The 16,727-nt window shown below is 44.5% G+C and overlaps 1 protein-coding gene across 1 annotated transcript; it reads left to right on the top strand.

The window, feature by feature from the left end:
• The first annotated feature begins 1,707 nt into the window (after positions 1 to 1,707).
• Positions 1,708 to 16,440, top strand: RAB14 (RAB14, member RAS oncogene family). The gene is made up of 8 exons (XM_014942935.1): positions 1,708 to 1,914; positions 9,909 to 9,967; positions 11,303 to 11,356; positions 12,872 to 13,049; positions 14,103 to 14,169; positions 14,802 to 14,889; positions 15,222 to 15,252; positions 16,043 to 16,440. Exons 2-8 carry the CDS (start codon positions 9,916 to 9,918, stop codon positions 16,218 to 16,220), a joined length of 648 nt encoding a protein of 215 aa, XP_014798421.1. The 5' UTR covers positions 1,708 to 1,914; positions 9,909 to 9,915; the 3' UTR covers positions 16,221 to 16,440.
• The last annotated feature ends 287 nt before the right edge of the window (positions 16,441 to 16,727 follow it).

Raw genomic sequence — 16,727 nt, 5'->3', positions numbered from 1 at the left:
AAGAAAAGTAGTCAAGGGATTTTGGTGTGATGTTTTAACAATTTTGAATGTTAAAACCTGTTAAGCAAGTGTTACAGTGTCTGTGTTAATAGAATAATATTTGGGGTAATACCAAGTGCTTAAAGGAACCATATTTTTAAAGACAGTAAATCAAACTGTAACTGGGTCAAAATAGTCAGATCATTTTCTGTTTAAAGACTCCCTCTTGTGGAAATCATTCTCACTGACTTGTTTTGACCTATTTTTCTAGTAAAAGTCACTCCATATAAGGTATTGCAAAACTTGAAAACGGTTGTGTTGCACGGTGTTATTTGTTTAAAAGTTAGAATCCTGACAATAACTGACAGGAGTTGTACCAGCTGTAGTAGAATGTGGATTTTTTATCTTTGTACTGAGTCCTTGCTTTTTAATACTTGGAAATTAATTTATTTATTATGTAGATGGAAAAAAAAAAAATATAATTGTTTTTCACCCTGTGTCAGAGGCTTCTGGCCAGGTGAGGTGGGGAGCGGCGTCCCTCCCTGGCAGGGGCTGAGTAATTAATGGGTGGTGACTCAGGGAAAGCAGAGGATTCCCCGTCCATCATCGCGCTAATTAGTCATGCTAGTCATGCAGACAGGACATGCCCATTCTGGAAAGAGATTTCCATAGGAATGTTAATATCAGTGGCATGTTGCCTGATGGGAAGGGGCAATGTGACTCTTGGACACTGATCCACAGCAGAATTTGAAGCTCTCCATAATGTGTGGGACTGAAATAAAATCTTTCCTGCCTTGTAGCAGCCTGGTGGGAGAGGAACTCACGTTATTTAGAGTTAACATCTAATATATATCTGGGCAGGAAGAACCATAAGGTCTTTTCAACCGCACTTAAGCCCTAATCAACTCTCAATTCTAAAATAAGTAGAATCCCCCCACTTGGTTTGATTGAAGCCCGTGTTTCTGTGGCACCCAACCTGTGGGGGCTGTTGGTTCTCCAAAGCCAAGTCACGGGGGACACGGGACACGCTGCCCGGCCGCGTCTCCCTGCACAGGGACTGAACTGCAGGCCCGAAAACTTCCCAAAAAGACGATCTCGAAGGAGTTTCGGTTACACGTGATGTAAAACTGAAAATCTGAGCATTAACCTGGAACAGCAGGACTCTTCATTTTGAATGTTCGAACCCATCTGCTTCTGTGAGTTCTGTGCCCGCGTGGGGCACGTTGGGTGTTGAGCTGAGAATCTGGGTAAGTTTATTGAATCGGAGATAAATAGAATCCTTCACAACGTTATTTTATTACATCTTTTTCATCTCCCGAACCACTGATTTATTTTTTCTGACTCCCGTGAGCTGTGCCCAGTTGCGCATTTTTCGGCCTCTCGTCCCGCCTGCCGCGAGCGCTTAAAAAGCCTATTTAAAAAAAAAAAAAATCAAACTCCGCATCAACAAGCGGGTTCCGGCCTTTCCCAGCACCTTGTCAAAGTCCCGAGACACAATATATTGTACCGGGGGGAGCGGATCTCTCTGCCGCCCCCGGGACGTTCCGCGCCGGAGCCGCGCTCCCCCGGTACCTGCCGCCCGGCCCCGCCCCGGCCCCGCCCCGCCCCGCGCGCCGGCGGGGAGGCGGGGCGGCTGCGGCGCGCGGCCTCGGCCATTGGTTGAGGCGCGGCCTCTCGCGCCCACCTTTGTGCAGCCCCGGCGCCCGTCGAGAGTGGGAGGGGAAACCCCGTGCGAGGGGCGCCGCCATCTTGGATAAGGGGGGTGATGGGGGCGCAGTGGAGCCAGCGGAGCCGAGCCTGAGGGAGCCCGGAGAGAGGCGGAGACCCGGCCCGGCCGTCGCCCAGCCCGAGCCAGAACGCTACAGTGCCCGCAGGGGGGGCCAGGGCTGCCGCCGACAGAGCCACGCTGCACAGTCACCCGCTCCCCGAGCCCAGGTACGGAGGAGCCGGGGAGGGGCGGCCCTCCGCCCGGCCGGGCCTAGAACGCTAGGCCCCGCGCCTCTGCCCGGCCGCCGGCGGGCTCCGCTGGGGCGGGCGCGCCGCTCCCTTCCCGGCAGGGCCGGGGCAGACGCCCGGCCGCCACCCGGCCCGGGTGGTGACGCTTTCTCCCGGTACTGCCTGGCGCTAGGGCCTAGTCGGCGCCGCGCCGCCCGTCAGTGTGCCGCTGCCCACCATCCAGGCGGGGCGGGCCGGCCCCCGGCCTCGGCGGGGCTGGCTGCTCTGGGGCCCGGCGGCGGGCGGGAAGGGGAGGGGGCCGCTCGTCAGCCTGGGGCCGGGGAGGGCGAGGCCGGCTGGGCCGGAGCTAGGCCGCTGCTGTACTGTTTGTCGCCACCGCCTCCCGTTCCTCCTCTGCACTGCACACTCCCTGTGTGTCACGCCACCATCCAGTACTCGTGCATATGCGGGGTGTATATATTTATATATGTGCCCCTTACTAATCGTTGCAGTTGCACATAGGGTGTTTACTGCATGTATATACTATACTGTGTGTGTGGCTGATACGCAGTGTTATCTGCACTCTTGATTCTTATATTGACCTGTGCTGTCATGAACTTGGACAGAAAAATAACTTCCATGAGGGCGGGGGGGAATGCCACTTCGTTTTGAGAAAGCAACAAAAGTATTTTAGGCTAGTTTTCTTTTGTCAGTGCTTATTCAGGGTAAATGGAAGAGGGAAGTTGTGTCCTTGCCTCTAGTTGTCCATTGCCTGTTTGCAGTATGCTCAAGGTTTCCATAACGTCTGCAGGTAGCTTTGTCTTGAATTAAATTGTACTGAATTATCCTTGCAGTAAAGCCGGGGAAAGGTGTTTTGTCTGCGTTGATGTCTCTCTGGCTCTGTTCCTCTCGAGGTTACTTGATGTGGACTTTGCTTCCTGGGCCTCTGAAACAGAATGGTTCTGTGTTGTTGTATGACACTTCTTCAGAGAGGTAGAAGTAGCCCTTTGTGAATGAAATTTACTCGGGTTGTCTATATCCTAAATCATTTCAAACCCCCAGAAATCTAGTAGCCAGATGTTATCATATGGAATTGTTTTGGGGATTGATTTCTATCATGGTTTGGATTGAGGGCCTCTTGTGCTTGGGCTTTACTCAGGAATGGGAAGAAAATATCAACCCAGGGGGACTTAATAACGTAATATCACATAGTTTAATATAGATTAAAAAGGAATTTGCTAGCTTCCTGTAGGGATTTGAAAAATGTCATAAATCTTGAGTAGAAGGAAGAAGTTTCTGTTTTCCATTTTATGAATAACAGCGACAACAAAGTTATCATGAAGGACAACAGTTTGAAAACAAACCTGTTATACTGGAGGTACTAGGATTTAAAATGTAAATAGATCTTTTAAAATTACTTGCTTACTCCTGTGCATCTAATGGAACCTGGTTATTATTGGTTCCCATTTTGCTATGTCTTTCTGAAACAAAGGAGGTAAACCTTGCTTAATTTTGTTCTAAAATGTGTTTGTGACTTGTTTTCCAAGGTGATGACTTCAGGCATGTTGTTCTGATTTGTTAGACAACAACATTCTTCTGGTTTCTTTATATACTGCCCCTGAACTTATCAGGTATCTCTGGAACTTGGTTCTCCTGCTGGAAACACAGCTTTGTGCTACAGGTTAGACTGTTTTATAGGAAGAGGAAAAGAGGATAAATGAGGATGTACAAGAGGATAAAGAGCTATGGCTGAGAGAGTGGACATGGGAGAAAGTGCTCTTAGTGCTGAGGACAGGTGTGCAGGATTTAGTGGAGTGTGGTGCTAGGGTGTGGTCGGTAAGAAATGAGGTGTGTGTGTATAAATGCAGGAAGTTTAGGAAACAAAATGGAGGAACTTAATGGAGCAGGATGTGAAACCATCAAAAGGATAACCAACACCATGTGTGTGTGACTGCATAGCTGTTGAGGGAAATAAAGAAGTGAAGGTAGTATGATACAGAGCCTTGATGTAAAAATAAAGTCAAAGCTCTTCCTATAGGAAGAGAATTGAAGGCCTGTGAAGTCTTTAGAAACACTGACCAGGCCTCAGGCTGAGCTAGGTATTGTAGGTGATTAATGAATATAGCAAACCCATTTCTTCAAGACCAGCTTGAAAGGGGGCTCTGCACAGCTGAAGCTTGTTAATTTGAGCCCAGTAGCAAGCAGCCCTGTGTGCCTTCGGAGCAAGACTATCCGGACATGGAAATAAGGAAATGCAAAGTGATCTTCAACAGCAGATCATAAGAAGGTTGCTGTCTGATCAAAGAGCAGTTCAGCCAAATCTACAGTCTTGTGCTAATCAGGTGCTTTAATGAAATCCAAGCAGGGAAAGCAAGAGAGGATGACTCTGGAAGAGCTGCAGAATGAGTAAGGAACCGGCCAGCAACAAGTAATGTTGTCAGATGTGCAAGAGAAAGCACTGGGCTGCTGACATGCTGCTGCTGAGACCTCTCAGGGATCAGCCTCAGAAGAGGGCTTTTTAAAGACAAGCCAGCAAAATAACAATAAATAGCAGGCCAGGGAGGCTGTGGGGCCATCATCTGAAAGAGGGCGGAGATGTTTACGTGTTTAGGAAGACCTTAATGTCCTCAGTGTGTGGAAGTTACAGAGCCACAATGAAATTTAATTGTAATAGACCTCATAGCTTGCTGTGGACAAGACTTAATGGGAATTCATTGCTTGGGTGTATTAATTGATAACAAAACTGTTACTACATTCCAGTACAGTGGGATTTTTACAGAAGACCACAGCTAAAGCAATTACGCTGTATTTCTGGCAACTCTCGAAAGTAAGGTACCAGTTAGACTGTGGTGTTTTGTGTGATTGACAAAAGTCTTCATTGGGGGAATAGTGCAATTATTAATTGAAACAATTTTACCTCTCCCCAGTTTCTCCCTTTATATTGATCTCTTCTCTGTGTTTACTGTTTATTAACATCCAAGTAAATATGGGAAGAGAAGGAAGATTATGCCCTAAGAAAGAGGAGAGCTGCCTATTCATTTTGTGTAGAGATTTGGAAGCTGTTCTAAATAATAGTCATTGGTTCCATACAGTTCCCCTTGTACGCAACTAATACTTTCTTCCAAATAAAAAAAACCCCACAAAACTAGCAGCTCTTAAAAAGTAATTTAAATTTATGAAAGCAATGATATGATGGCATTACCTTTTGTGTAAGGGAACTGGACTTCAACGGTGAGATCCTTTCCTGTTGCATGTCCTTGAGGAATGACTGACAGAAGGCCCGGAAGGCCAGATGTAATACAAAATGCCTCTTGCTTCAGTCTGACTGAAGAGTGGCTCTCTGGCTGCTGAGTGGTGTGTCTTTAAGGGGAATCTGCAAGAATTACAGTCCTGAATTTAAAGCTGATAGCTGTTTTCAGAGGTATCACCTCTGTGGATTTACGAAGTGATGGTATTAACTATGTGCAGTGTCTAATGAAACCTGTGCATACAGGTTCTGGTCTCTTCTAATAAAATACCTGCTTTTTGCTGAGCGTAAAGCTCTGAAACTTCTCTATGGAAAGGATGTCCAGTGAAGAGTTAAAATCGACTACGTCCTTGAGTTGAGCTGGAAGGAACTCCATGGGTCTCAGGAAAGCTGGTATGGATATAATATTTACAGTTATGTTATTCTGATAAAGAATGTTACAGCAACGTGCCTAGAACAACCTTGGCTTGATTTGTACAGACATATGCTGATACCTGAAATAAGGCTTCAGTGAGATGTCAGAATACCTGGGTAGTGCTGTTGATGAGAGGAGCAAATACAGGTGTAGTAGTATATCATTAAGTAAGATCATCTTGCAACTTTATTAAAAAAAGAAAAGCCTCTTAAGGGAGAAGTGGATGTACAGAAAATGGACTATGGTGACACTGTTCACTGTAAAATTTCTAGTCCTAACTGTAATACAGAAATTAATTGTACAGGCTTTGAAACTAGCAGAAATCTGTGTATAGTGAAGCAGGATCCCTTAGTTAGTTGCCATCCTGAAGTAATGCTCTAAACTTCAGGGAACCCTTACCTTGAATAAGCAGCCAAAACTTGTTTGAAGTTGGCAGACTTTTCCAGAAGAAAGATGGCAGGGAGAGCAAGCTTCCAGACTAAACTTCTTTTACTTTGTTAACAGTAAATTCACAGTTGGTTAACTTTGATGTCATACTGTATGTACAGTGTCAGCAGGGGTTGGAGGTAAGTTGTGTATATTTATGTGGAGCTTTCTCAGCCCTACAGTTCTTGCACCTTCGCTCTCCCAACAGGAAAACCCCAAACCCCCTTATTGTGATTATTAAGATTCATGTGGCTGGAACAGAGGGCTGTGAAGTGTAGGTAGGACTCTGGTTTTTACAGACAGCTCGTGCTGTCAGCATTTATTTATTAACCCCTTGCATTAACATGTAGCTAATATTGTTGTGTTTACTGAATCCTGTTGTGCACTATTCTTGTCTGGACTTCCTCCTTTCGTCTGGAGTAGATGCTGAGATTGTAAGTTTTCTAAGGCTGAATTCTCGCTGTGGCTTCTGTGTTTAGTTTGGTGCATTTTTTCCCTTTTACCACAGAGTCTTTCTGGAATATCACTTTTCTGTCAAGATCTGAGTGCAGTTTGGATTCCTGCTTGTCCATGTTGGATTTGAGTGTTTAAAAGTTTGTTATTTGGTTGGGTGTGGGGATTTTCTTACATTTTTTTAAAGAAGTCATCTGTTCTCCAGAAAAGATTCCTGACCTTTGTAATAATTTGGAGCATTTCAGAATCTTTTCTGTAACATGACCCTTGGAATAAAATGTAATACCGAAGTGTTGCTTTATTTCTCAGTTTAACTCCAGAAATTGTTCTTAAACTTAATATCTGTGTTTCCACAAGCTTCCAGGATATATTTCTATCAGACACAATGACTACTCCAGCAACTCTTTGGGACTTGAGAGAAGGTCTAGGCTCATCTTACGTGTTAATTTCTCCATCAATATTGCTGTTCATGATCTCTTTCCCCTCTCCTGTGGGGAGTGTGTGTGCTAGGTCTGGCTGCACACAGTGGGGTGTGGGGTATCTGTCACCTCCGTTAGGGGCCTTGTGGCACTAAGAACAAGCGTGAAGTTTTAGCAGTGAGATGTGGCTTGAGGTTAGGGCTCCCTTCCCACCCATTTCTTAGCAGACTTTGTTGCCAAGCACAGAATTTGATTTTCTGACTCTCGCTTTGAAGTGAGAACTGAATTTGATGCATATGTTGCAAAGCACTGACAGTTCCTTTTATATTGAAATAGCATAGTTAGATTTCTTTACTTAAAGAGTATAATGAAAATTGACATATCTTAGCAAGCAAAAACCAGTCTGTCAAATAAACAGAGATGTGTATTTAACAGTAAGGATTCTACTTAAACTCACTTCGAATTCAGTTTGTGGTATAGCCTGCACAAAGTTCCCAGTTTGTCCTGTCTTTAAAAAAAAAATACTCACAGGTTTCTGTAAGTATTTCTAAGTACTTACCATTCCTTAGGCAGCTGATGAAGGAAGATAGGGTCACCTGGGTTTCTGCAGGATACATTTCAGAGCCACACGAGTGGTTCTCTATCATGGAGTTTACAATACTGAATTTTTAAAAAAAAACCAGTGTAAGTTACTAGATACCATCTTCAGAATGCACCGTGGATCTTTCAGACAGATGCATGTTACTGCTCTCTGTGTCTTTGCCTTTATTGTGGCTGTAGGACCCACCTATTTTCTGTGGAGAACAGTACAGTTCATGTTATCCTCCTGAAGTACTTGTACAAGTAAGTTGGCCTCTTCAAGCTTTTTTTTGGGTACTTTCACTTACATGCCTTCTAATCCTCCAGCTCAACCTTGTCTGCTCTCAAACTGAATTGAGCCATGACCATAGTCCTCCTGCCTTTCCCGAGACACCAAGTCAAGGATCCTGTAAGAACAAGTGCATTGGATCAGAAGGTGCTCAATTTGAATGTTACTGCTATTGGGACAAGCTGGAGAAGAGGAAGAACATAATGTGTTAAGTGGTCTTCAGAAAATGTGAAGTATTGGATGTTCCCACAGCAAGATGTTAATTTTGAATTCTGAGGAGCAGTTACTTGTCTGTTTGCTGATGTTGAAAATAATCAGTGCACATACTGAAGCTGGTACTATAACTCTGGAACCTTCCACTCCAGGAAATAAAGCAGTGAAGCTGCTGCCTTGCTTGGTGAAGAGCAGTGAATTTTTGGTCTTGAATGTGAATTCTTGCACAGTACAGCAATAAGAATTGGTCTGTCCACTGTGTGGTTATTTGCCAGAGAGCGAGGAGGATGAAGGTGCTGTAGGACAGCTGCATCCAATTTCCCTCTACTGTGGCAGAAGAGATTCCTCTAACATTTTCTTGATTGAAACGACTGTTCTTGGAACCTGTGCAGCACTTGTGGAATTCTGTCTTGCCAACATACACAAGAATTACTGCACAAAATCGTGTTTTGTTTACTACCTTGGATTAAACTTGGTTTAATAGAACTCTCTGTGTGTGTATATATGTAGGACTTAGCGTGGCTGCTTTGCACACTGCTGGGGGTGAAAGGACTTGACAGTTTCTGTGAGCCAAGGAAGGGAGAGGTGCAGACCAGTGACTGGCACATGGAAAACCCTTCCCAACCTGTGGAATTGTTCCCCTCCAAGGTCTAGATAAGAGCGTTTGCTTTAAACCTCTGCTGTGGGCAGTGGTGGCTGGTGGCTGCCTTCTGTGAATGAGATTTGGTGTCACTCACCTGCTTTCTTATGACCACAGTTCACTGTTATGGATTAATTGTGGTTGAGGAAACAATACTTTGCTTTTGAAAAAGTTACAGGCTTGTAAGCTTTCCTGCGTTTTTCTTTCTTTACAGTGCTGGTTTCACTTGTCATGTGAATGACACATGACTGAATGAAAATCTTTCTAGGCTAAAGCGTGTTCTTTATTAAAAAGTGCTGTGTTTTTCTAATGGCTGGCTCTCTGCCATGCAGGAGAGGGAAAGGAAATGGTGAATTCCTAGCAGAAATTTTTCCACTTGATATAGCATGATCACTTGAACTAGTTTAACTTAAAACCTGGGATGAAAGCAGGCATTTTGCATCCTTTATATTATCCTTTATTATAATAACTGCAATATCTGGTCTGTATAGACTTGTAACCCTGGTTGACTGCTGTATTAGTTGCTGAGCCAGCTACTGCTCCTTGCAGGTTTACACAGCTGAAGCCAGTTCTGGTTCCTCCTACATCTAGGAAAACTCTGGAATATTGGAATACTTAACCCAATCTAATTCTGTCACTTAAAAAAGAGAAACTGCGAAGCCTTGCTGTAATGCCACGATGCTGACAAAGCCCCAGAGATGTAACTAACTTCCTGAACATCTGATTTGTGGCTTGAACTGCTTTTCTGACATGGAGCAGTCCAGACCCTAGTTAAGGCTACTACAGCATTCTTTTAAGTAATTCTTAGCTGTTGATGCAAGCTGTGTTCTTTCCTTTGTTCCTGTTGCAAGTCTCAAAAGTGAGGTAATAGTTCCCAATTTCTGGTCTTGTTAAACCTCTTCAGATTTTTCACTTGGAGTCAGATTTTATTTTCAGTTCATGTATCGTCTCTTTGGTGAGTGAACGCTGCTCCACTGCGTGACTCTGTACAAAGCAAGAAGCTACAGGAGCTTCTCAGCAGCTTTAAGTCTGTCTTTCTGTATAAAATGGAATGAGTATCCATGCTCCACAGTATATTTCTACTTTGAGGCCTTACGGGGTGCAGAGCAAACCATGTGGGACTTCTGCCAAATGTCCCTGGCACTGGTGCCTGTGGGGAAGTGCATAGACTTGAACTGTGATTGAAAAGACACTTGTGAGGGCAGGGGGAGAGGAAAGGTGTTTAGTTTGCTTCTATGAACTAAACTGTATGAATTGGGTTGAGTTTGGGGAGCGAGTAGCATTTCTGATGTGTTCTGTTTTTTTTGTTTTAGTGCCACAATGGCAACCGCACCTTACAACTATTCCTACATCTTTAAGTACATCATTATTGGTGAGTATCAATGAGTGTGTTCCCATTCCTGTCTGTCTGTGCATGACAGTGACCCCCAACCCTGGGGCTGTGCTGGGGGGACTCCTGTTGCATGTCACTCGCTATATGGTAGTGATTCCTGACCCACCTCGGTCCCTCGCAGATCACCACACTGCCTCTAAACCTTTAGCAACTGACAACAGCAGGGCAAATGCCTTTGTGTGCCCCAGAGCTAGAGCTGTGTGACTGGTGGCAGGTGAACTGGGAGTGAGGGCAAGTACCAGTGCCTTGATTGAGTTCACCTTATTGCAGAGTCACTGTTAAAAATATCTGTTCTTTGTTGTGTATATACTTGAGTATCCTTGAATATCGTCACTGTTAGAGCTATAATGCCTAGCCCTCTGCATAGCACTACAAAGCAAGGCATTCTAAAAACAGGTGCATGTGGTCCCTTTCTCCCTAAATCAAGTTTGTATTTACAAAAATTGCTAAATGCATTGGAAATGTGGGGGGAAAACTGTAGTGGGAATCAACACAACTGGGCTGTTGTGTTGGTTCAGGTTTACTATAGCACTTCCGACTGCCTCTGCATCATTAGTCTCAAAGGTTTTAGAATCTGTGTTTAAGACACAAGTACTAATTGGAATCCACTGCTTCAGATGGGCTTATAAACTTCTGTTAGGCTATATTTTTTCTGTTTAAATGCTTTTAGCTGCACCTTCCTTGGCTGTTTAGAGTCAGGGCCTTGATTGCATTTATTATTGTCCTGGAAGAACTGGTCTTGCTGTTCATTGTTTAACTCTTAATGATCTTGTGTAGGTGTAAGTGATCAGCAAACTAAGAGCTTCTAAGTCAGGCTGCTGTGATGACCTCAGCCTGAGGAAAAGTTGATTCTTAAAAGATCTTGCTATTTCTCGCTGTTGGCGTTGTGTAAGGGGACCCGTGGAAGTGAAGCAATTTCTCGGTGTGTTCCGTTTGGCCATCAGTGGTTTTGATGTCTTTATCAGTAACTGCAAGTAAGCCAGGAGCGGGGCAGGCATTCAAAAGGGGCATTTTACATCTTTTATTTCTTACAGGTTTGCTTCTCATAGAACCTTGTGAAATACAGTTGTAAAATTGGTAATACAGATGAATTTCTTCTGAGTTTTCTAGTCCACCCTTGCTCTGTACCTGTTACCAAAACTGTAGTGCAAAAGTTGATAAATTTACTGTCTGTAGCCAGGTACAGAGTATTGCCCACTGGGCCTGGGAAGGGAATGGCTGCCTGTTTCTGTGCCATTTGTTATGTGGGATGATGAAAATGTGCTTGTTGCAACAACGATGTGGTGTCAGCCTTAACTCTTCTTTCTGTAACAGGGGACATGGGTGTAGGAAAGTCCTGTTTGCTTCATCAATTTACAGAAAAGAAGTGTGAGTATTTCAATTCACAATATTTATTCTCACTGCTGTGCTCCTGCCCTCTTTCCTTCCTCTTTGCTTTCATCTTCATGAGCTTTATGTGGTGCCTGTCTCGAGCTGGATGGGTTTGTGTGGGATTTGGTCAGATTTTTGTTTTGACTCTTGCAGATGTGGAAATAAAATATTGCTGTAGTAATGGCCAAAGTGCTGCTTCAGCCTGTCCCGCCTGTGAGGAGTGGGAAGACCATGTCTGGTTTCACAGCTTTTCCAGGGGATCTTGATATAGAACAAAGTGAAATTTTGTGGCTGAAACTTACATGTTTTCAGTATTGGTATAGCTTGAACACAAGCAATTGGGAGGTGGTTTAGTGCTTTTAAGCACTTCAAAACAAAAATAAGATTCCATTTTTCTTTGCCTCTTTGTTTGCAGACTTACGTAGCGCTGTCATTCTCTGTAGGTGCTGTGCCTTGTGGTATTTGGGCTGCCCCGTGTGATGGTGTTTTAAGTCTATCTCAACTGTAATGATTTTTTACATATGCTGTCATGACTAATGAAGAATTGGCTTCAATTCTTAATAATGTGTGTTTCTTGGCGTTTGCAGTGGCTGCTGGCTCTTCCAGCTGTCTGTGCAGTGCTTGCTCAGTGGATAAGTCCCTGGGTATTTATTAGAACAAAGTTAGTCTTTACCCTGCGCTGCTCAAGATGTGACAACAAGTGGGTAGAAGCTCCAGTTTAAAATATTTCTGTTTTCCAGTAGAAATAGGATTATTTAACTGTTGCTTTTAATTGAAATCCAATTGTTTAGATGCTACTTTGCATACAGTCACATTCTTGATGTGGTTGTGCCTTGTTCTTAGTTTGTCAGCATCAAGCTGAAGCAATACAGCTGAACAAAGTACTGTACCAAACACCTCTGCTACAAGGCACTCGCTCACTGGAGGGAGCTTGAATGGCTGCTCATCCTTTATTTTCTTGATTGCTCTTAAAGATGAGCTTATTAAGATGAGTTTATTATAGCCAGAAAGGTGCCTTTGTGGTTTTGATCTGCTGTGTTGATAGCTACTTGTGAAACTGGCTTTTTCCTGTGGACAGTTATGCTGCTACCCTGTCTGAAACCACTTGGATATTTGTTTTTTGAAGCTGTTTTACAGACTTTTAACTGTATCTTGGTAATTCCCTAAAGTTATCTTTTCCTACTGCATTAAAATAGTTAACCGTTTCTGCAAGGATAGACTGAGAATCAACTGACTTGATCCCTTCTGATATTTATGGCCAAACAGCATCAGTGTACATGCATCAGAGAAGGCAAGGAATTTTATAACTGTTCTTACAACTAACAGCAGTTCAGGAAATACTTCACTTTGTGTCTGGTAGTGGCACAGTTTGGGTACTGTAGCTGTAAAAATGCTTTCTTAAAGACTGAAAACTCTAGTAAAGATAACTGAAAGCTGGTGATAGTAATATCTTTGTAGGAAGGAGACCTTGTACTAGAAAGGGCTGATCTTTGCTCTTATTTTTCATGACAGTTATGGCGGACTGTCCCCACACAATTGGTGTTGAATTTGGCACAAGAATAATTGAAGTTAGTGGCCAAAAAATTAAACTACAGATTTGGGATACAGCAGGACAAGAGAGATTCAGGGCTGTCACACGAAGCTACTACAGAGGAGCGGCAGGAGCTCTCATGGTCTACGACATCACCAGGTAAGGGGCCATGACGAGCTCTTTGGGTGCCACCTCACACGTGCTGGCCTGTTTGTCCCTTGACTTAGACTTAAAGGACTCTCTCTGTCTGGTTGGATATGTACTCTGTTGTGTGAAACTTACCATGCTTCTTTGTCTAAATACTTTTAAGTATATAAAGCTGCAAATGAAAGGTAGGGAATGAGGTGAGCTGGTTTGCTTGGAAAACGTCACTGCTGAGAGACCTGAGGATTTTGCCACTTCAGGCCTTGACTGCCTGTGGTGAAACTGTTTGAAGAACTGGCTTTCTCCTTAAAATTTACTCTTTGGTACATAGATTTTTCTCTTCCTGGGAGACAATGGATATTGCTGCTTACCTGGCAAAAACATGCTTAGAGGACAGAGTATTGCTTCTGCTGCAGTGGGTGGTGTAAATGTGCTCAACAGACGGGAGCACTGGAGAGTTTTGAGCTCTGGGCCTCTTCATGGGCTGGTCTTCCAACACAACAGACCACACAGAAGTGATTCTGCCTTCCTGTTATAGCTGAAAATTAAAGATACTGTGAAAGGAACAATTAATCGGATGTGCAACATAAAATACTTCTGCTTTCATATGTCTCCCATCTGCCTCTGGGACTGTTCTTGATATTCTTGATGCACCTTTTTTTTTTTCTTTTTTCCCTGGATCTCTAGGTATATCTGCTGTTTGCTTAAATCTTGAGTAAAACATAATCTTGTGTGCTTTCTGTAACCAAAGTGCTATTCTACCCTACAGAGCTCTGTAAGGGTGTCTGACGGGAACTCCTTTAATGTGTTCTGTACAAACCAGTATCTGTTCTCCTTGTGAAGGCAGTGAAACTGCCACAAAGTGGGAATTGCTCTGTCCCCCTGCGGTGTAAGAGTCGCTCTGGGGGTTGGAATCTTGATCTGAGTCCTGACAAGATGTTGCTGCTTTGTCATTCCTGAGGGTGGGGAGAAGAGCAGGGATGGCAGACGTCGGTGTGTTTGGATGCTGACTGTGCTGTTGGCACTTAGGTATTTTAAAAAATACTGTCCTTGCTTGATTCTTTGCAGAAGAAGTACGTATAATCACTTAAGCAGCTGGCTGACAGATGCAAGGAACCTCACCAATCCAAATACTGTAAGTTGGAACTTATTTAGCTTGAAAGCAGCATTGCAGATCACTGAGCAAGAGGTGGAAGGCTTGGGCCAGAGCACCTGCAGTGGCATCAGTGTTCTCTTAAATAACCTGCCCGAACTCTTAACTTTTGTTACCACATCTTTTTGCTTTGTGGTAGTACTGAGGTGAATGCTGTCACAGACTGGCAGATAAATTGCATTTCCAGCTAAAGCTGAGCAGGTCTTCTGGAGGGATGGGAGAAGGAGGTTCTGTGTCTCCACAAAACCACTGTACATCAGTCTTTTTCTGAATGCTCCTAAAATACTTCAGGACTCTTCGCTGCAGTGAAAGAAAACATAAAAGATTCTGGCTGGATTAGCAGATGATTTAACAAGTATAAGAAGTGGTTCCGAGTAGAACTTGCATGAATAAAGAGTAGGACCAACTGCTTTTTAGGACCTCATCTCCTGAGATGCTGTTCCTGAATTTCCAGAGGGGGCACGGCTCCAGCAGTGTGTTCCTGGAGACCAGTGGGGTTTGCAGTTAAATGGTTCTGCACGTTTCCTTCTTTTTTAATCTCTTTCAATAAAGAGGGTGGTAGCGCAAAAGCTAAGAGGCCTTTTCCCAGACTAACTTTCTCTCTTCTGAACCAGGTGATAATCCTCATAGGAAATAAAGCAGATCTGGAAGCACAGAGGGATGTTACATATGAAGAAGCCAAACAATTTGCTGAAGAAAATGGTGTGTTTTGGTTTTTTTTCCTCTCGAGCTGTTACATTTCCTACGAGATAGTGATGTTAAAGTGAGTGCTCAGCATTGGTAGCTGCGAGCTTACGCTGCAGAGGGAATGTAATTATACGTACAGGCTTCTGCTGCACCTCGGGTGGTCGGGCTTAACCCCAACTGCACTGACTTCTAGCAATCAGTGTGTGTGCTGATGCCTTCACTTAGTCAGAAAATACTGCTTTTAGTACTAAAATAGTGTCTTGCATGTCATCAGGGTCGTATGTGACTGGCTGAGGGCTGTCTGAGGTACGTTGTGCATTGACTGTTCAACCTCTGTTTCCGAACAGGTTTGTTGTTCCTTGAAGCAAGTGCAAAAACGTAAGTTACTTTGTCTGGGTGAGTGATTTGGATGAGATCTGTTTAAGGGGAATATATTGGCTGAGTGTAGCTGTGGGGTTCAGGTGTAGGAGGGGTTTGCAAATGCAAAAAGTGTTGGTTTTGATTTCCCTTGGAGAATGAGGTGTATGTAGTGGGTTCAGTCATATCAGCTTTGACTTGACTTGGAAATCAGACTTCTTGTGGTATTTCAGGTAAAGGCTTGAGTTCAAATGAACTGATTTGTTTTAAAGACATGCTTTGTGCACAGAATGTGTATGTGTGGGTGAGAGCTGCTCCCAGTTAGAGGTTCCTTCCCTCAGGTGTTTGGAGCTGTAAGTGAGCTCTGTCCCTTTGGTCATGGAGAGGAGTCTCTGCCCCGTGCTGGTGGTGGGCTGGGCAGCCTGTCCCAACATGGGAGATCCAGTGACACCAGTACATGTGGGTCCAGCTGGTGCCATGGAGCTCCTAAACAAAAAGGGGAGTGACTATGAACCAAAATCTGTCTTTTAACCTCTTTCAAAACCTCCCTGTGCCCGGGGCTCGGTGCCTGGGATTATTTTTGCGGCTCAGTGTTTTGGCCCGTAGGTTTTACCCCTGGCTAGTCCTGAGGGGTGCAATGGCCGGGGAGGGGGTGACCCTGCCAAAAGCTGTCCTGGGGCCAGGTCATTGCACTTGGTGCTGCTGGGAGCTCCTCGGAGGACGGGGGCAGTGACTGCTGGTGACCTGTGTCACCCAGAGGGGCTGGGCTGCAGCGGAGCCTCAGTAACTCCCGCTGCCGCTCTCTTTGCAGCGGGGAGAACGTGGAGGACGCCTTCCTGGAGGCTGCCAAGAAAATCTACCAGAACATCCAAGACGGGAGCCTGGATCTGAACGCGGCAGAGTCGGGTGTACAGCACAAACCCTCCGCTCCGCAGGGGGGGCGACTAACCAGCGAACCCCAGCCCCAGAGAGAAGGCTGTGGCTGCTAGTGACCTCTGCTCCCGGGCTCCATTCCTGACCTTTCACCTCTGTCTGCCGGAAGCGGGGCTTTTCGACCGCTTCCCCTGTCTTCTGTACATCTTACTGGGTTTAATTAAAACTCTGAGACAAGTTTAACACAGTACTAAACTGCTAAACAACTTTAGATGTAATCAGGTTATCAAAGGCAAGTAGAGTAATAAAAACCTCTCCTGCATGGTAAATCTAAAATTTTTTTTTTTTTTTTTCCTTGATTGTCCTTGTGATAGTGTCACCGATACATAATTTAAACTGAGCACCAATGCTGGACTCATGATTTTACACTTTTCGCAGGGCTTTTGTCTTGTACGGTTTAATTTTATGGTTCTTTGGCCTTTTCTTCCCCCCACCTCTTACCTGTGTAGAGCTGTCCCCTAGTGAAGGCTGCGTTGTTGCTGTGAGATGACTTGGGATGGGAGCGAAGGGGCTCTGTATCCATGGGCTTTGACAGAATTCCCTGTGGGGTGTGCGGGGGGGGG

The sequence above is a fragment of the Calidris pugnax genome, unplaced genomic scaffold (genome assembly GCF_001431845.1).
Source record: "Calidris pugnax isolate Ruff unplaced genomic scaffold, ASM143184v1 scaffold102, whole genome shotgun sequence".
Lineage (NCBI taxonomy): Eukaryota > Metazoa > Chordata > Aves > Charadriiformes > Scolopacidae > Calidris > Calidris pugnax.
The sequence above is the reverse complement of the archived record's forward strand: the minus strand, read 5'-3'. Positions and strand labels throughout refer to the sequence as shown.